This window comes from Oncorhynchus mykiss, chromosome 19, assembly GCF_013265735.2.
Source record: "Oncorhynchus mykiss isolate Arlee chromosome 19, USDA_OmykA_1.1, whole genome shotgun sequence".
Lineage (NCBI taxonomy): Eukaryota > Metazoa > Chordata > Actinopteri > Salmoniformes > Salmonidae > Oncorhynchus > Oncorhynchus mykiss.
The window spans coordinates 39,037,767-39,063,932 of NC_048583.1; the positions used below are offsets into that span (position 1 = coordinate 39,037,767).

The 26,166-nt window shown below is 42.8% G+C and overlaps 1 protein-coding gene across 1 annotated transcript in view; it reads left to right on the forward strand.

The window, feature by feature from the left end:
* Positions 1-18,951, forward strand: part of LOC110497795 (leucine-rich repeat and immunoglobulin-like domain-containing nogo receptor-interacting protein 2) — a 48,079-nt gene extending 29,128 nt beyond the window's left edge. Inside the window, exon 2 of the mRNA XM_021574163.2 lies at positions 15,784-18,951. Within this exon, the coding sequence (XP_021429838.1) occupies positions 15,855-17,690 (1,836 nt within the window). The 5' untranslated portion in view covers positions 15,784-15,854 and the 3' untranslated portion in view covers positions 17,691-18,951. The remainder of the gene's footprint in view (positions 1-15,783) is intronic.
* Positions 18,952-26,166: the final 7,215 nt, after the last annotated feature.

Below are 26,166 nucleotides of genomic sequence, written 5' to 3' on the forward strand. Positions count from 1 at the left end.
GCTGCCAAAGGTGCCTCAAATTTAAAAAATGATGCATTTGCAAATAATTCTAAAAACCTGTTTCTGCTTTGTCATTACGGGGTATTGTGTGCAGATTGACTATTTAATACATTTTAGAATAAGGCTGTAACGTAACAAAATGTGGAATGTGGGTCTGAATACTTTCCGAATGCACTGTAGTTAAGCACTGTATTTATTCATATTTTCATTAAATCTACATTCACCATAAAAGTAACTTCTTTCATCATCATATGTTATTCAACCAATGTTACATGATTTAAAATAACATAGAGGCACTGCACTGAAGACGTTCACAGCCAAGCATCTTGCATGAGGAGTTCTTGGAACAATTAATATTGGATGAACAAGCCATGATATATTTCCCTTGTTCTCATTTCCTTTGAAATCCAAGGAATCCACTGTTGAATCTCATAACACAGAACTTTGGTGGTCAATAGTTTGGATCAATATGTCACCACATAATTGCAACAGCCTTCCACGCATGTATTACAAATGTCTCCCCAGGGCTTAGTGGGAACCATAAAAATGTTGACAACAAGGAGAGAGTGCGCTTTAAAGAGGTTTTTCCCCTCCATTTTTATTTTTATAGCCTCTGAGTAGATGTATGTTAACACTTGACCTTTGAAAGGATCCCTATCTGTCATCTTTCTCTGTCAGTTTATGTTGATAGTTACAGACACAAAGCCTTTAAGGAAGCATATCATATTACAATATTTCACTGCTGTTTCAGGCTGCAAATGGCAATATTCATGCCCATAGGGGGCACAGGGGAACGTGTCCCCTCAGATTTGTCCTGTTAAAGGTTTTAAAGCACTTTTAAAGCACTTTTATGAAGGTGACTTAGCTAACACAGATAGTTTCCCAATTTCCCCAACTCATAACTAGCTATCAAGAAGCAATTTCAGGTTGTCAAGCTAGAGTAGCTAGCTTGTCTAACTATCTTAGCTGGCATGCCAGCTGGCAAGGTTGGTAGATGTTATAAAAGCACCAATAACTAAATGTACTAAATAAGACTCACATTCCTTTCAATCTTTACCCAGAGTTTTGCAGAGATGCAGAGAAGCATATACAGTTGAAGTCGGAAGTTTACATACACCTTAGCCAAATACATTTAAACTCTGTTTTTCACAATTCCTGACATTTAATCATAGTAAAAATGCCCTGTCTTAGGTCAGTTAGGATCACCACTTTATTTTAAGAATGTGAAATGTCAGAATAATAGTAGACAGAATGATTTTGTTCAGCTTTAATTTCTTTCATCACATTCCCAGGGGTCAGAAGTTAGCATACACTCAATTAGTATTTGGTAGGATTGCCTTCAAATTGTTTAACTTGGGTCAAACGTTTCGGGTAGCATTCCACAAGCTTCCCACAATAAATTGGGTGAATTTTGTCCCATTCCTCCTGACAGAGCTGGTGTAACTGAGTCAGGTTTGTAGGCCTCCTTGCTCACACGTGCTTTTTCAGGTCTGCCCACAAATTTTCTATATGATTGATTTCAGGGCTTTGTGATGGCCACTCCAATACCTTGACTTTGTTGTCCTTAAGCCATTTTGCCACAACTTTGGAAGTATGCTTGGGGTCATTGTCCATTTGGAAGACCCATTTGCGACCAAGCTTTAACTTCTTGACTGATGTCTTGAGATGTTGCTTCAATATATCCACGTAATTTTCCTTTCTCATGAAGCCATCTATTTTGTTAACGTGCACCTGTCCCTTCTGCAGCAAAGCACCCCCACAACATGATGCTGTGTTGGGTCATTGTCCTCTTGAAAATTAAATGATAGTCCCACAAAGTGCAAACCAGATGGGATGCCGTATCGCTGCAGAACGCTGTGGGAGCCATGCTGGTTAAGTCTGCCTTGAATTCTAAATAAATCACTGACAGTGTCACCAACAAACAGTGGGATAGGGCTATCTTCTGTATACCCCCCTACCTTGTCACAATACAACTGGTTGGCTCAAAAGCATTAAGAAGGAAAGAAATTCCACAAATGAACTTAACAAGGCACACGTGTTTATTGAAATGCATTCTAGGTGACTACCTCATGAAGCTGGTTAAGAGAATACCAAGAGTGTGCAAAGCTGTCATCAAGGCAAAGGGTGGCTACTTTGAAGAATCTCAAATATAAAAAATATTTGGATTTGTTTAACACTTTTTTTGGTTACTACATGATTCTATATTTGTTATTTTATAGTTTTGATGTCTTCACTATTGTTATGCAATGTAGAAAATAGTAAAAAACCTTTGAATGAGTAGATGGTGTCCAAACTTTTGACTCATAAATACATTTTTAAGAACCACCAGTCAGGAGGATACAGACAGCTCAAGAGGTATGCTTAGATTCCGAATGTAGAAAAATATAAATATTTTTTCACATAGAATTAAGCATAATGATTATGTCTCTAGATTGCAGGAAAAATCTGTTTCAGGTAATTGAATAATGCAACATTCTCTAATTTATGGCCCCCTTCCGGACCGCCCCCAGCCAATCTCACATACTTTGTGCCCCCTTTGGAGTGCATGACTCCCCTGAACATCAAGTTACATTTTATAGGACTTTTAAATCCATTATAATAATGTTTCATGCTACATACTGTACCTCTGTTAACGGTCTCTGTATGAATCAATACTCTGTGTGGTTTTAGAAAGGTGGTGAAACTTTGGGTGTGGCATCTATTTAAAGATGAGCCTCAAGTGGGTTAGAAAGAAAGTGAGCTCTATGAAACAGTGACGGTATATAACATGAAAAATGGATGAGTTCTACCTTCTGAGACTAAAATTAGAGAGAAACCTAATACGCAGAGTGTCCTTCAAGTAACACTTGATTTAAAAGCAACAAGCTGGATGTGAAAAAAATGTGGCATTCAACAGAACACCCGGACAAGATTGGTGGGAAAATGTAGTGCCAGTCGACACACCAGTGAAAATCTGATTATCTCTGTTGCTGGAACCTAAGCTACCATTGAAATAAAAACACCATATTTTCAAGCATACATTACACGCTGCCTGATTTCTTTGTATCATTATTGTAACTGCTCTCTGGAGAGAATATAAATAGCAAAACTATCATGCAAGCACCCTGTATGGTCTACTGCATCATATAATTACTTGCATCAGGCTTGCATCAGGTGAGTAGGACATGCTCCTTGTCGACCTGTGCTGGTAGACTAGACTTAAGCATCCATGAGCACTTGTGAATATTTTTGCAGTGCTTATGTATGTGTAATGCTTTGCTTTTGAGCATGAAATTCCCTTTTAAGTCCATTTACTCATAACCCTTGATCACCCATCCCCTAAGGAAAACAACAACAGACAAATATTTGGTTTGTGTCTTTGAATCCAAAAACTAGGGGCACTGTAAGCCATCTGCAACAGACCTTGTAACCCACAGTGCTGTATGAGAGAGAGAAAGAGAGAAAGATAGAGAGAGAGAGACTGCTGAGTTGATAACTCTACAACAGTGCTTGAGAGCATGCAGGTCTAGTGGTGCAGAAAGGAGCTGTTTAATTGGCCAAGTTCAGAATGCACAAACACTAATTAGCACAGAAGCGTACAGATCCACTGCAAAATCTCAACAGCCTCATGATAACCTGGATGACATTTGCACTCTGCAGGACATTAAATTGCTGTTTGCAATTTCCGAAGCAATCATATTTTGGTATAATGGCGCCGGAGGGTATAGCTGCCATTTTACAGGATCCCAACCAACTGTGCTATTTTGTTTGTTTCTTCGCATTGTTTGTAACTCATTTTGTACATAATGTTGCTGCTACCATCTCTTATGACCGAAAAAAGCTTCTGGACATCAGAACAGCGATTCTCACCTCGAACTGGACGAAGATGTTTAATGAGCCCGACGCAAAGGATATACTGCTTTGTCAAGACAAGGCCCAAATCCCCGTCACAGCGTGAAGAAAAGACGTAGGAAAAGGGGGAGGAGGGCGGGGTGCCTTGTAAGAATTTGCAGACTAATTGGTAAACCACCACTTCCCTACGTATTATTGGCCAACGTGCAATCATTGGAAAATAAAACTGCACGATCTACCCCCAAGCCTGGTATGGCAACTCCTAAACATCTGACCGTAAGGCGCTACACAAGGTAGTGTGTACGGCCCAGTACATCACTGGGAACAAGTTTCCTGACATCCAGAACCTACAGTATATACTAGGCGGTGTCAGAGGAAGGCTCAAATAATTGGCTCAAACACCCGGACTATTTTATATTGACCCCCTGTCCCCACTGTCCCCCATAGGTTTTTCCACTGCTGCTACTCGCTGTATCCCGCACATTGACTCGGTACCGGTACCCCTGTATATAGCCTCTTCATTGTTATGTAATTTTGTTGTGTCACTTAAAAAATAAATCACTTTAGTTTATTTAGTAAATATTTTCATAACTCTATTTCTTGAACTGCATTGTTGGTTAAGGGCTTGTAAGTAAGCATTTCACGGTAAGGTCTACTGTTGTATTCGGCGCATGTGACAAATACAATTTGATTTGATTTGATGTCTGGAATGTGGTCTCATACACAAGCACAAATACCTATATATACTGTACAGTCTGTGTTTTTTATGCTTGCATTGTCTCTGCAGAATATATATTGCATGGATAGTAGGTTCCACTATATTGGTGACCATTCTTATAAACAGTTATTAAATGACCTAAAACAGTTGTTAAATTACAGTTGAACAGTTAAATCACAGTTGTTAAATTACAGTTGAACAGTTAAATCACAGTTGTTAAATTACAGTTGAACAGTTAAATCACAGTTGTTAAATTACAGTTGAACAGTTAAATCACAGTTGTTAAATTACAGTTGAACAGTTAAATCACAGTTGTTAAATTAATCTAAATGCTCAGTAATTGGTTAGTAAATGTGTGCAGTTCATCTCTATTATACAGTAAGTAAACACAATATTATTATGTCTAGCCCAATGACGTCTCACTCCAAGTCAGCAAGGCAAATGTGTGTTATCATGCAGAACATGTAATGGGTTCTGCTCAAGTCGCTGCGCTAAATGCATACATGTGAACTCTCTCATGTGCAATCATCTCATTCTGAGACTTGACTGTGCATAAATATTGTGTGCTCTGTAGTATGTGACCACAATAATTGTGGGGCTAATGTAAGAAAATAAATAGCAAAAGCAAGTGGTTAACCAAATATAAAAGCTGTTCATAACTACAGTCCAGACCAAAACTATACACACTAAATATACAGAAGTATGTGGACACCCCTTCAAATTGGTGGATTTGGTTATTTCAGCCACACCTGTTGCTGACAGGTGTATAGAATTGAGCACACAGTCATGCAATCTCCATAGACAAACATTGGCAGTAGAATGGCCTTACTGAAGAGCTAAGTGACTTTCAACGTGGCACTGTCATTTTTATTTATTTCACCTTTATGTAACCAGGTAGGCCAGTTGAGAACAAGTTCTCATTTACAACTGCGACCTGGTCAAGATAAAGCAAAGCAGTGCGACAAAAACAACACAGAGTTACACATGGGATAAACAAACGTACAGTCAATAACACAATAGAAAAATCTGTATACAGTGTGTGCAAATGAAGTAAGGAGGTAAGGCAATAAATACGCCAATAGTGGCGAAGTGATTACAATTTAGCAATTTACACTGGAATAATATATGTGCAAACAAGGATGTGCAAGTACAATTACTAGTGTGCAAAAGAGCAGAAAAACAAAACAAATATGGGGATGAGGTAGGTAGTTGGTTGGATGGGCTATTTACAGATGAGCTGTGTGTCACGTTCTGACCTCTATTTCCTTTGTTTTTGTATTTATTTAGTATGGTCAGGGCGTGAGTTGGGTGGGCAGTCTATGTTTGTTTTTCTATGTTTTGGGGCAGTTCTGTTTTCGGCCTAGTATGGTTCTCAATCAGAGGCAGGTGTCATTAGTTGTCTCTGATTGAGAATCATACTTAGGTAGCCTGGGTTTCACTGTGTGTTTGTGGGTGATTGTTCCTGTTTTTGTGTTTGCACCAGACAGGGCTGTTTTGAGTTCTCACGTTTCTTGTTTTTTCGTTAGTTTGTTCATGTATAGTGTCGTCAATAAATTACAATGAACAACCACCACGCTGCGCTTTGGTCCGCCTCTACTTCACAAGAAGAGAATCGTTACACTGTGTACAGCTGCAGCAATCGATAAGCTGCTCTGACAGCTGATGCTTAAAGTTAGTGATATTTGAAAATAAAAGAAACCTTAACTTGACAACAAATGAGATATTGGCAAAACAAACTAACAGTTCAAACTAAGCAAATAAGTCTCCAACTTCAGGGATTTTTGCAATTCGTTCCAGTCATTGGCAGCAGAGAACTGGAAGGAAAGGTGGCTAAAGGAGGTGTTGGCTTTGGGGGTGACCAGTGAAATATACCTGCTGGAGCGCGTGCTACGGGTGGGTGTTGCTATCTATGGTGGCCAGTGAGCTGAGATAAGGTGGAGCTTTACCTAGCAAAGACTTATAGATGACATGGAGCCAGTGGGTTTGGCAACAAATATGCAGTGAGGACCAGCCAACGAGAGCATACAGGTCGCAGTGGTGGTAGTATATGGGGCTTTGGTGACAAAACGGATGGCACTGTGATAGACTGCATCCAATTTGCTGAGTAGAGTGTTGGAGGCTATCTTGTAAATCACATCGCCGAAGTCAAGGGTCGGTAGGATAGTCAGTTTTACAAGGATATGTTTGGCAGCATGAGTGAAGGATGCTTTGTTGCGAAATAGGAAGCCGATTCTAGATTTAACTTTGGATTGGAGATGCTTAATGTGAGTCTGGAAGGAGTTTACCTTCTAGCCAGACACCTAGGTATTTGTAGTTGTCCACATATTCTACGTCAGAACCGTCCAGAGTAGTGATGCGAGTCGGGCGGGTGGGTGTGGGCAGCGATCGGTTGAAGAGCATGCATTTAATTTTATTAGCATTTAAGAACAGTTGGAGGCCACAGAAGGAGTGTTATATGGCATTGAAGCTCGTTTGGAGATTTGTTAACAGTGTCCAAAGAAGTCATAGAAGTTCGTCAAATTTATTCTATTCTAAAGCTGCCCTGGTCACTGTAAGTGCTGTTAGTGGAAACATCTAGGGTCAACAATAGCTCATCCGTGAAGTAGTAGGCCGCACATGCTCACAGAACTAGACCGCCGAGTGCTGAAGCACGTAGCGTCGTAAAAATCGTCTGTCCTCAGTTGCAACACTCACTAACGCGTTCCAAACTGCCTCTGGAAGCAACATCAGCACAAGAACTGTTCGTCAGGAGCTTTATGAAATGGGATTCCATGGCTGAGCAGCTAAACACAAGCCTAAGATCACCATGCAAAATGCCAAGTGTCGGCTGGAGTGGTGTAAAGCTCTCTGCCATTGGACTCTGGAGCAGTGTAAACGCGTTTTCTGTAGTGATGAATCTCGCTTCACCATCTGGGAGGCCGACAGACATTTCTGGGTTTGGTGGATGCCAGGAGAACGCTACCTGCCCCAATGCATAGTGGAAACCGTTCAGTTTGGTAGAGGAGGAATAATGGTCTGGGGCTGTTTTTCATAGTTCGGGAAATCTTAAAGCTACAGCATGCAATGACATTCTAGACGATTCTGTGTTTCCAACTTTGTGGCAACAGAGTTGCCATATAGCGAGGTCCATACAGCGGTCCATACAGAAATGGTTTGTCGAGATTGGTGTGGAAGAACTTGACTGGACTGCGCAGAGCCCTGACCTCAACCCCATCAAACACCTTTTGGATGAATTGGATCGCCGACTGCCAGCCAGGCCTAATCGCCCAACATTTGTGCCCGGCCAAACTAATGCTCTTGTGGCTGAATGGAAACAAGTCCCCGCAGCAATGTTCCAGCATCTAGTGGAAAGCCTTCCAAGAAGAGTGGAGGCTATTATAGCAGCAAAGAGGGGAACAACTACATATTAATGCCCATGATTTTGGAATGAGATGTTTGATGAGCTGGAGTCCACATACTTTTGGCCATGAAATGTACTTTGGACTTCACTTTTTGTAAATGCAACAAAGAAGTGCTTCTGTCTGTAGAGAATGCAATTTTCCCAATGCTTGTGTGTACATTTATTTACATCAATGACAGGGTGGGTAGAATAACATCATAGATGAAACATGCACCACACTTCTGTCTGTAATACTAGTATCAAAGACACACTTAGCAATATGACATCATCATTTAACGGGATGAGCAACGAAAACAAACTTAAAATCTACCAGGTCACTATTGGCTCTTCCCAATTTGTGCCCAATCTGGAGGCATGCCCACAACGTGAAGCGCCAACAGTGTCAGTCTTTAAATTGTATTATTGTGGTTCTCTGTAAGCAGGAAATTGCCCTACTGTGCATGATAATACCACATTGCTGCATATATCATGCAAGGCAGAACATGGGTTTAATAAATACCCTCCTGCAAGTCCGAGGCACGCAAGTTACATCTATACGGGTACAAGGCGAGACCCAGATGCAGACACGGGAGGCAGATGGTTTGAGTCTTCGATATTTATTATAATCCAAAAGGGTAGGCAAGGGAATGGTCGTGGACAGGTGAAAGGTCAAAACCAGTTCAGAGTCCAGGAGGTACAGAGCGGCAGGCAGGTTCGAGGTCAAGCCAGCCAGAATGGTCAGGCAGGTGGGTACAGAGTCCAGAAACAGGCAAGGGTCAAAACCGGGAGGACTAGCAAAAAGAGAATAGAAAAAGCAGGAGCACAAGAAAAACATGCTGGTTGTCTTGAACACACAAGACGAACTGGCACAGAGAGACAGGAAACACAGGAATAAATACACCGGGGAAAGTAAGTGGAGACAATCACAAGGACAGGTGAAACAGATCAGGGCGTGACAATTCCAAAATAATGGCTTGTAAATCAAAAATTAAACATGGCTGGTGAACATTCATTCTAATTAAATAATTGGGATCTCCCTGTGCTCTCATGCATTGTACACTTGTGTCAGAAAAAGAGAAAACACAACCACTAATTGGCTGGTCATGTAACTGATCTGGAATTGAGTGGATATGGATTGATAACCACAGAAACTGGAGAGGCGGTTCTGAGAGTAAATCAAATCAAGTCAAAATGTATTGGTCACATACACCATTTAGCAGATGTTATAGCGGGTGCGAAACGCTTGTGTTACTAGCTCCTAACAGCGTAGTAAAATGTCAAACAAGTACACAATAATAAATAATAAAAATCGAGAAACAAGAAATCAAGAATGTCAGATCAAATCCAGTTAGCAAACCAAATAACACTATGTCAGTCATCCAAATACAATCTATGCGTATATACACCAAAATACACTGCTCCAAAAAATAAAGGGAACACTAAAATAACACATCCTAGATCTGAATGAATGAAATATTCTTATTAAATACTTTTTTCTTTACATAGTTGAATGTGCTGACAACAAAATCACACAAAAATGATCAATGGAAATCAAATTTATCAACCCATGGAGGTCTGGATTTGGAGTCACACTCAAAAAAAATTAAAGTGGAAAACCACACTACAGGCTGATCCAACTTTGATGTAATGTCCTTAAAACAAGTCAAAATGAGGGTCAGTAGTGTGTGTGGCCTCCACGTGCCTGTATGACCTCCCTACAACGCCTGGGCATGCTCCTGATGAGGTGGCGGATGGTCTCCTGAGGGATCTCCTCCCAGACCAGGACTAAAGCATCCGCCAACTCCTGGACAGTCTGTGGTGCAACGTGGCGTTGGTGGATGGAGCGAGACATGATGTCCCAGATGTGCTCAATTGGATTCAGGTCTGGGGAACGGGCGGGCCAGTCCATAGCATCAATGCCTTCCTCTTGCAGGAACTGCTGACACACTCCAGCCACATGAGGTCTAGCATTGTCTTGCATTAGGAGGAACCCAGGGCCAACCGCACCAGCATATGGTCTCACAAGGGGTCTGAGGATCTCATCTCGGTACTTAATGGCAGTCAGGCTACCTCTGGCGTGCACATGGAGGTCTGTGCGGCCCCCCAAAGAAATGCCACCCCACACCATGACTGACCCACCGCCAAACCGGTCATGCTGGAGGATGTTGCAGGCAGCAGAACGTTCTCCACAGCGTCTCTGGACTCTGTCACGTCTGTCACATGTGCTCAGTGTGAACCTACTTTCATCTGTGAAGAGCACAGGGAGTCAGTGGCGAATTTGCCAATCTTGTTGTTCTCTGGCAAAAGCCAAACGTCCTGCACGGTGTTGGGCTGTAAGCACAACCCCCACCTGTGGACGTCGGACCCTCATACCACCCTCATGGGGTCTGTTTCTGACCGTTTGAGCAGACACATGCACATTTGTGGCCTGCTGGAGGTCATTTTGCAGGGCTCTGGCAGTGCTCCTCCTGCTCCTCCTTGCACAAAGGCGGAGGTAGCGGTCCTGCTGCTGGGTTGTTGCCCTCCTACGGCCTCCTCCACGTCTCCTGATGTACTGGCCTGTCTCCTGGTAGCGCCTCCATGCTCTGGACACTACGCTGACAGACACAGCAAACCTTGCCACAGCTTGCATTGATGTGCCATCCTGGATGAGCTACACTACCTGAGCCACTTGTGTGGGTTGTAGACTCCGTCTCATGCTACCACTAGAGTGAAAGCACCGCCAGCATTCAAAAGTGACCAAAACATCAGCCAAGAAGCATAGGAACTGAGAAGTGGTCTGTGGTCACCACCTGCAGAACCACTCCTTATTGGGGGTGTCTTGCTAATTGCCTATAATTTCCACCTGTTGTCTATTCCATTTGCACAACAGCATGTGACATTTATTGTAAATCAGTGTTGCTTCCTAAGTGGACAGTTTGATTTCACAGAAGTGTGATTGACTTGGAGTTACATTGTGTTGTTTAAGTGTTCCCTTTATGTTTTTGAGCAGTGTATATAGTAAGAATGATACTACAGCAGTATATATACAGTTGAAGTCGGAAGTTTACATACACCTTAGCCAAATACATTTAAACTCTGTTTTTCACAATTCCTGACATGTAATCCTAGTAAAGATGCCCTGTCTTAGGTCAGTTAGGATCACCACTTTATTTTAAGAATTTTAAGAACATTTGTTGGAAAAATTATATATTACAAAAATTACTGTATACAGTGCCTTGCGAAAGTATTCGGCCCCCTTTGCGACCTTTTGCCACATTTCAGGCTTCAAACATAAAGATATAAAACTGTATTTTTTTGTGAAGAATCAACAACAAGTGGGACACAATCATGAAGTGGAACGACATTTATTGGATATTTCAAACTTTTTTAACAAATCAAAAACTGAAAAATTGGGCGTGCAAAATTATTCAGCCCCCTTAAGTTAATATTTTGTAGCGCCACCTTTTGCTGCGATTACAGCTGTAAGTCGCTTGGGGTATGTCTCTATCAGTTTTGCACATCGAGAGACTGAAATTTTTTCCCATTCCTCCTTGCAAAACAGCTCGAGCTCAGTGAGGTTGGATGGAGAGCATTTGTGAACAGCAGTTTTCAGGTCTTTCCACAGATTCTCGATTGGATTCAGGTCTGGACTTTGACTTGGCCATTCTAACACCTGGATATGTTTATTTTTGAACCATTCCATTGTAGATTTTGCTTTATGTTTTGGATCATTGTCTTGTTGGAAGACAAATCTCCGTCCCAGTCTCAGGTCTTTTGCAGACTCCATCAGGTTTTCTTCCAGAATGGTCCTGTATTTGGCTCCATCCATCTTCCCATCAATTTTAACCATCTTCCCTGTCCCTGCTGAAGAAAAGCAGGCCCAAACCATGATGCTGCCACCACCATGTTTGACAGTGGGGATGGTGTGTTCAGCTGTGTTGCTTTTACGCCAAACATAACGTTTTGCATTGTTGCCAAAAAGTTCAATTTTGGTTTCATCTGACCAGAGCACCTTCTTCCACATGTTTGGTGTGTCTCCCAGGTGGCTTGTGGCAAACTTTAAACAAAACTTTTTATGGATATCTTTAAGAAATGGCTTTCTTCTTGCCACTCTTCCATAAAGGCCAGATTTGTGCAATATACGACGGATTGTTGTCCTATGGACAGAGTCTCCCACCTCAGCTGTAGATCTCTGCAGTTCATCCAGAGTGATCATGGGCCTCTTGGCTGCATCTCTGATCAGTCTTCTCCTTGTATGAGCTGAAAGTTTAGAGGGACGGCCAGGTCTTGGTAGATTTGCAGTGGTCTGATACTCCTTCCATTTCAATATTATCGCTTGCACAGTGCTCCTTGGGATGTTTAAAGCTTGGGAAATATTTTTGTATCCAAATCCGGCTTTAAACTTCTTCACAACAGTATCTCGGACCTGCCTGGTGTGTTCCTTGTTCTTCATGATGCTCTCTGCGCTTTTAACGGACCTCTGAGACTATCACAGTGCAGGTGCATTTATACGGAGACTTGATTACACACAGGTGGATTGTATTTATCATCATTAGTCATTTAGGTCAACATTGGATCATTCAGAGATCCTCACTGAACTTCTGGAGAGAGTTTGCTGCACTGAAAGTAAAGGGGCTGAATAATTTTGCACGCCCAATTTTTCAGTTTTTGATTTGTTAAAAAAGTTTGAAATATCCAATAAATGTCGTTCCACTTCATGATTGTGTCCCACTTGTTGTTGATTCTTCACAAAAAAATACAGTTTTATATCTTTATGTTTGAAGCCTGAAATGTGGCAAAAGGTCGCAAAGTTCAAGGGGGCCGAATACTTTCGCAAGGCACTGTATATACAGTTGAAGTCAGAAGTTTACATACACTTAAGTTGTAGTCATTAAAACTTGTTTTTCAACCATTCCACAAATGTCTTGTTAACAAACTATAGTTTTGGCAAGTTGGTTAGGACATCTACTTTGTGCATGACACAAGTCATTTTTCCAACGATTGTCTACAGACAGATTATTTCACTTATAATTCACTGTATCACAATTCCAGTGGGTCAGAAGTTTACATACTAAGTTGACTGTGCCTTTAAACAGCTTGGAAAATTCCAGAAAATTATGTCATGGCTTTAGAAGCTTCTGATAGGCCAATTGACATGTTTTGAGTCAATTGAAGGTGTACCTGTGGATGTATTTCAAGGTCTACCTTCAATGCCACGAGTGTGCAAAGCTGTCGTTATAAGGTACAGTGTGGCTCCTTTGAAGAATCTCAAATATAAAATATATTTTGATTTGTTTAACACTTTTTTGGTTACTACATGATTCCATATGTGTTATTTCATAGTTTTAATGTCTTCACTATTATTCTACAATCTAAAAAAAAAGAAAAACCCTTGAATGAGTAGGTGGTCCAAACTTTGGAATGGTACTGTATTATTACAGTGAGCAATGTCAAGAATCCAGTATATAAACACGCAGTGTGTATAAGCAGTGTAACAAAAAGGTAATGTATAGTAGTAGATATATTAGAATGAACTACAGTATGTGAAGAACACAGTATATTAACACACAGTATTCATTTATCTCTTTATACATATTCAGTATGTCTTATATTGAGTTTGTAGGAATACTGAAAAATTTAACAATTGAAAGTAAAGCAAGTGAATATGTAAGATTAAACTAAGTGAACATGAGTTGTCTCTCTGAACAATAACACAGTCAGTGAGTGTGCACTCATATAGTATAATTTAAAAAGTTTAAAAGTCTCCTTTTATTTTAACTTGTGTTGCTGGTATAAACTAGAAACTCAGCAGGCAAATTAGGCTTTTACCCAATCTAGCACAGGCTTTTTTCATCATTTCTTATATTTCCTGTTTATTTTGTCTCTCTCTCTCTCTTCCTCTCTCCCACCGTGACTCATGCGTCTACCCTAGGCTCTCATTCGCCTGTCAGATTTTCTACAGTTTAACTGCATATCAAATCCAATTGTGTCTCTTATCCTAAAAAGCTCTATACCCTGTAGGTCTGCACTTCTGAATGACCCCTCACCCTTCTCATCTTATCCAGACTTCTCAGGGTTGTTCTCCATTGTCCAACAATTCTAGTGGTCCAAAGTGGCAACAAACATTCTGGCATAGTTTCAAGGGAGTAAGGATGTGCCAGACCAGACCAAGCACACTGGCATCCTGTCAGAAAGACTGAGTAATTGACATACTGTACAGACCAATAGATACACCAGCAGAGAGACAGATAGACAGGTAACTTGATAGACTGATAGAGACAGATACAGACACAGACTTAGTCTCACTGACAGATTGTCGGAAAGACTGATTGGCACACAAACAGACACACACTCACATACAGAAACAGACAGACAGACAGACAGACAGACAGACAGACAGACAGACAGACAGACCCGATAGGTAAAGGCAGAGGGATAAGAAGACCCAGACAGGCTTGAAGAAAGGCAGATAGATACCCAGAGATACTTAACAGACCAGCAGACGGGTAGGCAATCAGACAGCTCGACAAATAACCAAGCAGGCTGACAGTTTCGAGACACTGTAACCTCGACGCTTGCGTGTTAATGAAGCAAAGATTTTAAATATATTCAATGCATGTTTTGTGCAGACCTTGAGAATATTAAAAAACGAGTCCTCTTTTTTTCATTAATTTGATTGGCAGACCACATAGAGCGGATGGGAGGGAGGGTTTGTGGTTGCTATGGCAACGGCCTGCTCTTTGTAAAAGGCTACATTCCTGGTATCTGATGTGTCTGTGTCACAATCGATAAAACACAGCCCGTGGGGATTGGAGAATATAGAGAATGGGGCTTCTTCCAGGGCAATGACGGCGAGAGAGAGAAAAGGTGTGAGGAAGATGTGTGAGAAGGGAGGACCAGAGGACAAGAGAACAGTAGAGTAGCAGAAGCAAAGAGAGAAAGAGAGAGAGAGAGACAGATAGATACTGAAGAGAACGAGATATATAATAAGGGAGAGCGAAAGGGTGGGAAAGAGAGAAAGATGGTAGTGAAGACACCAGAGTGCAGCTCTTCAGAGTCGGGGAGAGGGATGAGTGCTGTGTGTGTGCATGACGTGCGTATGTGCGTACTCACCCCATCTTTTCAGTGAATGTGTCACTCACCTCAGCGGAAATGTGCACGTATGTCTGTCTTTGTGCTTACCATCTGCTCACCTCAACATGGTTTTGTGTTAGTTTATTATTTTAAAATTGTAACAGGACATAATAACCGGAGTAGGATCCATAATAGGCAAGGTTTATAGAATACACAACAGATGCATTCAGGCAAACGTCTCAGACCATCTATCATGCCAACAACCTGTTGACCAGGAGGCATTTTCTTCCCTATCCTTCTATTTTTCTTCCTGTGGGAACAGAGCAGCCCCTGGTTCAACTCCCGTCTCCCGCCTCCTTGCATATCCAATAGGGTCTCTGCCTCGTCTCTGAGGTGCGACCAGGGTCAGTCCTGGCCACAAGCATTGTAACAATGTGCTCCTGTTTTTTTTTACATGACAGATACCATGTCCTATTCTGATGCAGCTGAACGTCATAGCACATTTTTCAATGAGGCATATTGCTTTGTGTCAATGCACTTGATTTGATTTGAATTTCATTTGACAAAAATCTGCTGATAAAGGAAATGTGTGATAGGAAAGAAAGTGTTAGAAAGGATGGAGTGAGAGCAAGAGATGGGGAACAGATGAAGAGTGACGGAAGGTGGGGGGAAATAAAGCAGCAGGGGGAAAGCTTTGTTGGCAGTAAAGCTTTTTTATAAAAAAACAGTGCTATTTAGCATGAAAATTAATATTAGATATTCTAATGTGCTGCTCTTTGTGTGTGTTTTTGTGCTGCAGGGCTGTACCGTGATGGTGGTCTGCATGGATACCAAGCTGTGCCGTGACAGAGGGCAGCGTGGGTAAAAGTCATGCGGCGCTCTGCCCTGTACCACTGCTACCCTCTTCTGGGCGGGGCTGTACTGCTCTTGCTGGTTAGCTGCGTCCTGGGTTGCCCCGCTCGCTGCGACTGCTCCGCCCAGACCAAGTCAGTCAGCTGCCACCGCAAAAGACTGCCTACCATCCCCGAGGGCATCCCCATTGAGACTCGGCTTCTGGATCTGAGCAAGAACAAACTGCGGAGCATTACACCAGACAACTTCTCCTCCTTTCTACAGCTCGAGGATCTAGACCTCAGCGATAACCTGATAGGCGTGGTCGAACCGGGCTCCTTCAAATTTCAGCTTTCCCTGCGCTCGCTGAACTTCCACAGCAACCTCCTCCAGCTGGTCCCCGCCGGGGTGCTCTCTGGCCTGGCCAACCTCACCAGTCTGGACCTCAGCCACAACCGGTTGGTGGTGCTGCTGGACCACGGCTTCCAGGACCTTCGGAGGCTGATGACTCTGGAGGTGGGTGACAATGAGCTGGTGTTCATCTCCCAGAGGGCCTTTACTGGCCTGCTGGGCCTACAGAGCCTCACCCTGGAGCGCTGCAATCTGACTGTTGTGCCCACTGATGCCCTGGGGCACCTACATAGCCTGGTGGAACTCCGCCTGCGTCACCTGGGCATTGGTGCCCTGAAGCCCTACTCCTTCAAAAGACTTCCCCACCTTCGCCACCTGGAGATTGACTACTGGCCCTGGCTGGAAGTCTTCCCCGCTCTGTCGCTACACGGTCTCAACCTCACCACACTCACCGTCACCAACACTAACCTGTCCTCTTTTCCCGGCCCTGCTCTACACAACCTGCCCTACCTCACGCACCTAAACTTATCCTTCTGCCGCATCCAGCACATCCAGCAAGGGGTGCTAGAAAAGCTTCCGCGACTGCAGGAGTTGCACCTGCGAGGGGCTCAGCTGGCTTACATTGAACCCCTGGCCTTCCTGGCAATACCAAACCTGCGCATGTTGGATGTGTCGCACAACCAGCTGGACTCTGTGGAGCAAGCTGTGTTTGCGTCCCCTGACCGCCTGCAAACGCTGCTTATGGGGGGGAACCCTCTGGTGTGCGACTGCCGGCTCCTATGGCTGCTGAGTGGCCGGAAGCCACCCTTGCTGCAGCTCCCTGACCCCCAGCCCGAGTGCAGTGCCCCTGAGCGCATCCGTGGGAAACCCTTGCGGGACCTCAAGGAGCCGCTGGTGTCACGGTATGTGACCTGCACCAAGCCACGGATCGGGCCCAACACCACCCAGCTGTTGCTGACAGAAGAGGGGCAGCCTGTCTGGCTCAACTGCATAGCAGACGGGGCTCCACGACCATCCATGGCCTGGGTGATGCCACACAGACGCTATGTCACAGCCAAAAGCACCGGGAGGGTGACAGTCCATACCAACGGCACCCTGGAGATTAAGGCTGCGGAGCTGCACGACAATGGTGTGTACCTGTGTGTGGCCAGTAATGCGGCGGGCAATGCCAGCATGTCAGCCTCGCTGGCTGTGAAGAGCCTGGGCATCAGCGATAGATCACTCTACACCAACAAGAGCGGACTCCTGGCGGACTCCAACGGGACCTGGGCCAACGGCACCCTCCTGTACAATATGACAAACCCCATAGACCTGAAGACCATCATCATCTCCACAGCCATGGGCTGCCTGTCTTTCCTGGGCGTGGTCATCTTCTGTTTCCTCCTCCTGTTTGCCTGGAGTCGTGGGAAGGGAAGGCACAAGAGCAACTTCGACATTGAGTACGTTCCCCGCAAATCGAATGGGACAGCAGCAGAGGCAAATGAAACAAGCGGGCCCAGACGAGTCAACATGAAAATGATTTAAATTTACAAACACATATGATAGTAACAAACAAAATACAGTGCATATCATTTTCAAAGTTTTCTTTGATACAGTGGAGTTGTGAAAATGAAAGTGATGTACCGATATAGTGGTGTTGATATGAAGGTGATCTAGTGATTCAGTGGACATGTTGATATAATAGTGATCTATGATACTGTGGAATTGTTTATATAAAATGATGTTATCATACAATACACTGGATATAATACTATATAGCCCACATATCAATGGGAGTGAGGCAGTGATACAGCGCTGAGCCTGTGCTACGCTGGTGATGTGATGACTAATGATGTTGTAGACTCGGCGTGACACCAAGGTGAGAAAGGAAGTCTCTGGGAGTGACAAGGGAGAAGTTGAGATGACAGTGGAGCTGTCACTGCTCTATCATGTCTGGAGAAAATTGTGTCTAATAACCATCTAAGCAGCAGGTGTGTTTGTTGAGTAAAATGTAGTGTTACGTATGTTTGTATGCACATGCAAATCACTACGAACAATATCCAAGAGACCTGCTTCATAAATATTTTCAAGTAGGCAATTGTTCCTCTTTGTACCACCTCAAGATATGCATAGCGGGATTTTGGCAACTCGAGCTTCAACTCAAGAAAAATGTATACACACGATATTTACAACTTCAAGTGGGATTTCAGCTAAAAGCACTAGAAGAACTCAAGGTATCTTCCTGCTGAAGAAATAGTAGCAGCTGAACATTTTGGTTATTGCTTGGAAAAAAACACAGAAGATAAATATCTTATGTTAAATCCCCTTTTATTACATTATAAATCAATTGCAGATTTTCCTGCCAGCAAAATCCCCTGATGTAATGTAAAATAAACAGTCAGTGACTAGACTAGACACTAGCAAAGATTTACTGGCCAATGTCCCTTTTGAACAGGACAAATCTCAGCCTGGTGAGTTATGGGTTGTATTGTATCCCCTCTCATTTTTCTTTGGCCCCAATGCTTCAAGCTGGCATGTCCCGAGGCCTCTCTTGGGTTAAAATAGGTTTCTGGGTATTTCATTGATGGCATTTGAAAGTTGTGGTGTTTTTGTGGAAATGTTTTAACTGTTGAAAAAAAATGTGTATTAAAAGAATAACATTAAGGGCAACTCTTTGTAAAAGCGGGGATTTTAGGTGTCAACATGTGTGATCCAGTTGTGATACAATGTTAAAGGTTGTTTAAATGTTTTCATATGATAAATTTATGGGTATATTTTCAAACGGAAATAAATCGTAATCATACAGCTTCATGTGGTCATTAATATTTTGTAATTTCCAAGACATATCAGTACTTTCATTTTTACTTGACGTCATAGGCCTAAACTGTATGATAGCGTAATAGCGAACCAAAGATGTGCAGACTCCTTAGCTAAATGTAAACTAGAAACTAACACGTGGTGTGTTGTTGCAAGGATATAGATAGGTTGTTGTAGCGATCCTATGACGCAGGCCAAGGAAAGATGACAAATGGGTATATATTGTTTTCCCACCAGATGTTTAATTCAGCGCTCTTCTAAAACCACACCGAATATACCCAACGACCCTGAATCTCTCCGTCTCCTGAAACTCAGATAAATGCAGCTCCTGCTGACGTTTTCATTCAGCACCCTTCTCTTTACAGAGATCTGTTAAAGCACTTGATGCTATCACGTTAATGGTTAAAAGTTGATCTATCTTTGGAGAATGCACACAGGGAATATTCAAGAAGACAAGATCAAAGTCCCACCTATCTGATTTTTATCACTTTTGTTGCAGTTGTTTCTCCACAGAGTGCTCCAGTAAAGAATAGGAAGAAATATCACATGGATAATATGACTGTCTCCTATCCGTAGGCCATTTCTCTTAGATGAAGAGGATTTACTAATCAGTGCTTTAATGATTGGTGCTAACACAGGCGCCTAAGCATCTGTGAATCATTTGAGATGCTCTGCTTTGTGATCTGGAGAGGAAACATTATGTTATTAGCTTTATTTTATGCCTGTAATTATACTTGGTGTCTCTACATGGATTATAGCAAACATATTGTGCCAGCAGTAAAATACATTTAATTGAAAATAATGCAGGGAAACGTTCCAACCGCTTCTTAAAATGTTTCTATAAAGAGCCAGACCAAATAATATCCCCTACAACACAAATGGCATCCATTCTGATAATCGCACAGCAGCCAGGCAGAATTACATCCTCATCTCTACTTAGAATGAGGCCCCAAGCACACCATTAGCTTGAGCATCCTGCTTAACCTCACACGGGTCTAGACCACTAACCTCACTGCTTTGCAATTCGCCATTAAAACAAGGCAAGTGTCAGTAAGACGCACACTGTGAAAGATGAGAGAAATAAAAAGATTGAAGCGCATCGCATCATACATTGACGTTGTTATATCAGAATATGGATTCACACCCGAGGAAAGCACTGGAGGGAGAGTCCACTATGACGTTATCAAGCCCGGGTTCTTACTCCTTGAGCACATTAAATCAGGATGATTTCCCCCTCACTAATTACCTTGGGCTCCGAGACTTTAGGACCCCATTGAGTGTCACTATGAATACTGAGAGAGAGGAGAGACAGAGAGAGAGGGGGGGGGGGGGGTAGAGAGAGAGGTAGAGATGGTAGCACGGGAGGCTACTGAGGGGAGGACGATTCTTAATAATGAATGGAATGGTATCAATGTTCCAGCCATTACTATGAGCCCGTCCTCCCCAATTAAGGTGCCACTAGCTACCTGTGGATGGTAGGGCTAGCCGTAAAGCTATGGTGTTGCAGGGGACTACAATCACCTTAGGGATGAAAACGCCCTGGCTGTGTGAGAACACAATCCTGTAGGCAACTGAACAACGGGCCGTATTTAGATAGGCATCATAGTGCGATAGCTATTAGATCAATTGGATATACACTGAGGGTACAAAACATTAAGAAAACCTTCCTAATATTGAGTTGCACCCCAACCCCCCTTTTGCCCTCAGCCTCAATTTGGGCATAGACTCTACAAGGTGTCCAAAGCGTTCCACAGCGATGCTGGCCCATGTTGACTTCCCACAGTTGTGTCAAGTTGGCTGGATGTCCTTTGGGTGGTGGACCATTCTTGATACACACAGTAAACTGTTGTGTGTGAAAAACCCAGCAGCGTTGCAGTTCTTGACACCAACAGGTGCGCCTGGCACCGACTACCATACTCTGTTCAAAGGCACTTAAAACATCTGTCTTGCCCATTCACCCTCTGAATGGCACACATACACAATCCATGTCTCAATTGTCTCATGGCTTAAAAATTCTTCTTTAACATGTCTCCTCCCCCTCATCTGCACTGATTGAAGTGAACAAGTTATATAAATCAGGGATAATGGCTTTCACCTGGATTATGTTAAGATGGCGCCGAAGAGGATGGCTGACATTTTACATGCTCCTAACCAACTGTGCTATTTTGTTTTTTGCGTTGTTTGTAACTTATTTTTTAACTTAGTTTGTACATAATGTTGCTGCTACCGTCTCTTATGACAGAAAATTACTTCTGGACATCAGAACAGCGAATTCTCACCTCGAACTGGAAGAAGCTTTTTCCTTTACCGAGTCCGACATGAAGGATATATTGCTTTCCCGGGAACAGGCCCAAATCCCCGTCATTTGCTTGAAGAAAAGAAGGCGAAAAAGGAGGCGGAGGTTGGGCTGCCTTCTGAGAATTCTTAGGCGATCGAGTAAACTCCCACTGCCATCCGTTCTATTGGCTAATGTGCAATCATTGGAAAATTAATTAAATTAATGACCTACGATTAAGATTATCCTACCAACGGGACATTAAAAACTAATATCTTATGTTTCACAGAGTCGTGGCTGAACGACGACACGGATAATATAGATCTGGCAGGATTTTCCATGCACCGGCAGAACAGAGAAGCTACGTCTGGTAAGACGAGGGGTGGGTGTGTGTATCTATTTGTCAATGACAGCGGGTGCGCAATGTCTAATTTTAAAGAAGTCTCAAGGTATTGCTCACCTGAGGTAGAGTACCTTATGATAAGCTGTAGACCACACTATCTACCAAGAGAGTTCTCATCTATATTATTCATAGTCATCTATTTACAGCAACAGACCGATGCTGGCACTAAGACCGCACTCAACCAACTCTATAAAACACAAGAAAATGCTCATCCAGAAGCGGCGCTCCTAGTGGCCGAGGACTTTAATGCAGGCAAACTTAAATCAATTTATACCAAATTTTTTACCAGCATGTCACGTGTGCAGACAAAAGAAAAACAATGACACTTTTACTCCACACACAGAGATGCATAGAAAGCTCTCCTCTGCCCTCCATTTGGCAAATCTGACCATAATTCTATCCTCCTGATTCCTGCTTACAAGCAAAAACTAAAGCAGGGAGTACCAGTGACTCGCTCAATACGGAAATGGTCAGATGACTCGGATGCTACGCTACAGGACTGTTTTGCTAGCACGGACTGGAATATGTTCCGGGATTCATCCAATGGCATTGAGGAGTATACCACCTTAGTCATTGGTTCATCAATAAGTGCATGGCTGACATCATCCCCACAGTGACCGTACGTACACATCCCAACCAGAAGCCATGGATTACAGGCAACAGCCGCATCGTGCTAAAGGCTAGAGCTGCCACTTTCAAGGAGTGGGACACTAATCCGGACGCTTTTAAGAAATCTCGCTATGCCCTCAAATAAACCATCAAACAAGCAAAGCTTCAATACAGGATTAAGATTGAATCCTACTACACCGGCTCTGATGCTCGTCGGATGTGGCAGGGCTCGAAAACTATTACGGACTACAAAGGGAAACCCAGAGTTTGAGGGCAGTGACGCAAGCCTACCAGACGAGCTAAATGTATTTTATGCTCGCTTTGAGGCAAGCAACACTGAAACATGCACGAGAGCACCAGCTGTTCTGGACGACTGTGTGGTAACGCTCTCGGTAGCCGATGTGAGCAAGACCTTTAAACAGGTCAACATTCACAAAGCCGTGGGGCCAGAAGGATTACCAGGACGTGTACTCAAAGCACACGCGATCCAACTGGCAAGTGTCTTCACTGACATTTTCCACCTCTCCCTGACCAAGTCTGTAATACCTACATGTTTAAAGCAGACCACCATAGTCCCTGTGCCCAAGGAAGCGAAGGTAACCTGCTTAAATATTTACCTCCCTGTAGCACTGATGTCGGTAACCATGAAGTGCTTTGAAAGGCTGGTCATGGCTCACATCAACAGCATCTTCCCAGATACCATGGACCCACTCCAATTCGCATACCGCCCCAACAGATCCACAGATGAGGCAATCTCAATCACAATCCACACTGCCCTTTCCCACCTGGACAAAAGTAAGACCAATGTAAAAAAGCTGTTAATTTACTACAGCTCAGCATTCAACACCATAGTGCCCACGAAGCTTATCACTAAGCTAAGGGCCCTGGGAGGTCAGAGAACTGGCAGTGTGGTGCCAGGACAACAACCTCTCCCTCAATGTGAGCAAGACAAAGGAGCTGATCGTGGACTACAGGAAAAGGTGGACCAAACAACCCCCATTAACATTGACGGGGCTGTAGTGGAGCGTATCGAGAGTTTCAAGTGCCTTGATGTCCACATCACCAACAAGCTATCATGGTCCAACCACATCAAGACTGTTGTGAAGAGGGCTTGACAAAACCTTTTCCGCCTCAGCAGACTCGAAAGGTTTGTCATGGGTCCTCAGATCCTCAAAAAGTTATACAGCTACACCATCGAGAGCATCCTGACCGGTTGCATCACTGCCTGGTATGGAAACTGCTCGGCATCTGACCATAAGGCGCTACAGAGGGTAGTGTGTACTGACTAGTACATCACCGGGGCCAAGCTTCCTGCCATCCAGGACCTATATAATAGGCGGTGTCAGAGGAAAGGCCATAAAATTGTCAGAGATTCCAATCATCCAAGTCATAGACTGTTTTCTCTGCTACCGCACTGCAAGCGGTACCGGAGCGCCAAGTCTAGGACAAAAAGGCTCCTTAACAGCTTCTACCCCCAAGCCATAAGACTGCTGAACAATTAATCAACTGGCCACCGGACTATTTACATTGACACCCCCCCTCCATTTGTTTTGTACACTGCTGCTACTCGCTGTTTATTATCTATGCATAGTCACTTCACCCCTACCTACATGTACAAATGACCTCAACTAACCTGTACCCCCTCACACTGACTCAGTACCGGTGCCCCCTGTATATAGCCTTGTTATTGTTATTTTATTGTGTTACTTTTTATTTATTTTTTACTTTAGTTTATTTGGTAAATATTTTCTTAACTCTTCTTGAAATGCACTGTTGGTTAAGGGCTTGTAAGTAAGCATTTCACCGTAAGGTCTACACTTGTTGAATTTGGCACGTGGGACAAATAAAGTTTTATTTTATTTTATTTTATTCACCTGGTCAGTCTATGTCATGGAAAGAGCATGTGTTCATAATATTTTGTACACTCAGTGTATTTTACTTAAAAGGACAAATGGCGAGAGAGAGACTGGAGACGAGTACGAAATTAACATATTTATTAATTTGTATATCAATATATTATTAATTCATTAATTTATTTGACATCTGCTGCAGTTAGACAGTCTACAATTTTAATGTATGAATGATTAATTAGCTAGTGTGACTTTCCACCCCTTTCCCCTACAGCAGACACTAAATCATAAAGGAAGACAACCACGATGATAGGTTCTGATTAATTCCGTCTTTTATTCTCCTTAGATATATCTTAAAAGTGTGCTTTAAATAGTTCCATTCTATTGATGCTTGTTTGAGCTGGTGTAGCCTTTTCAATACATGATTCCTGTTGCTAAAACACAAAGGTATTCAGTTTTATGAAATCAGTATATTTTGGTTGCAATACCAGGGCCTATGACTTAGAGCATATTTTGAAGACACAAAACAGCTATTCCTTCATTTTGGTTAGTGGTTGTATGTCAGACAACGGTCAAGGCAGTGAGGCAGAAGTCAAGCACTTTAGCTGATGGAGAGGTCATAGCGGTGCTTAGGGGGTCATGGCTAATTAGTGAGAATGAATGACCATGGCCTTGAGGGCGAAACACAATTACTGACTAAATGGAAAAGTAAGGCACCAGTTATCAGTAATGGAAAGTTTTAGCGTTAAACTCCTATTACCTCAAGTCCTAGGCAAATGTTAGCAATTAAATTGTTTTTTCTGTGTGGGATGAGGTTTTTATTGAATACAACAGCAGACCACAGGAGGTTGGTAGCACCTTAATTGAGGATGACGGGCTCGTGGTAATGGCTGCAGCGGAATAAGTGAAATGGTATCAAACACATCAAACACATGATTTCCATGTGTTTGATTCTATTCAATTCTCTCCTTTCCAGGCATTATTATGAGCTGTCCTCCCCTCAGCAGCCTCCACAACAGCAGACATACCACCCTGGCTGTCTTTTTGCCTGAAGCTAAAGCAGAGCTGGGCCTAGTCGGTGTTTGGATGGGAGACCCCCCTGGCTAAATCAGACAGATGCTGGGATCAGTGGCTCAGGCTAGCAATGGAATACATTTCCCAATGGTATACAAATTGAGACATAGTGACAAGCACAGAATAAATGCAACTATTCATCATCTGTCCAGTCATGGGTGTTGTTATTGGTCTTTCAAATACTCTAACCCAAGGTGATGCCTAAGAGATGGCCTGCTCTGTGTCTTTCTCTGATCATTGTCAGTCTGATAGTCTTATCCAAAATCCACAGTTTATTGGCTTGTTAGTTTTTCAGTATGGCGTCGAAGTGCAGCTGTCAAAAAGGGATTTAAGCCAGCTGAGACTGGATTCTTTGAAGTTCTCTGTTTCCAACCATTACAGAGATGATTGTGTGTGTGCCTCATTTGGAATGAGAGTAAAAGGGCTCTGGGTTATTATTGTGCCCAGCACCCACAGTTTCTTCTTTGAAATATGGCAGTTGAACCCTCTCGAGTAAAATGTCCTATCATCACTTGAAAAAAAATAGTTGATGTGATTTGTGCTTATAACAGCTTATTTTCACAGCCTGCCTCTTTTTACACTTTTATCTGACAATTTCATAACATAACCAAGGATTCCATGATACAATATTGTTTGATGTAATCCAATCCCAATCATTTTAAGAGAAATTGTTGATGATCTACAGTGAGTACTGTACTTCGTTACAAGGAGAGGGTGGCAAATAGGCCCTGGGAAGAGGAGTGGATGAGTTGCTACCCTAGACACTCAGTGATATAAGGTCAGTTCATAGACCGTATATAAACATATGGTCAGTTGCACATTTCCACCCCTAATGGATTGGTGAGGGTAAGATTATCCTACATGGCTAAAAGGGAATTAAAAAGTTAATTTTAAATGGGCCTAGCTGAAGGTATAATTCATTGACCTTCCTTCAACAACAAAAAATCCTCCCTGCCTCTCAATGCAACCCAGATACCTGTTGCTCATGCAGTG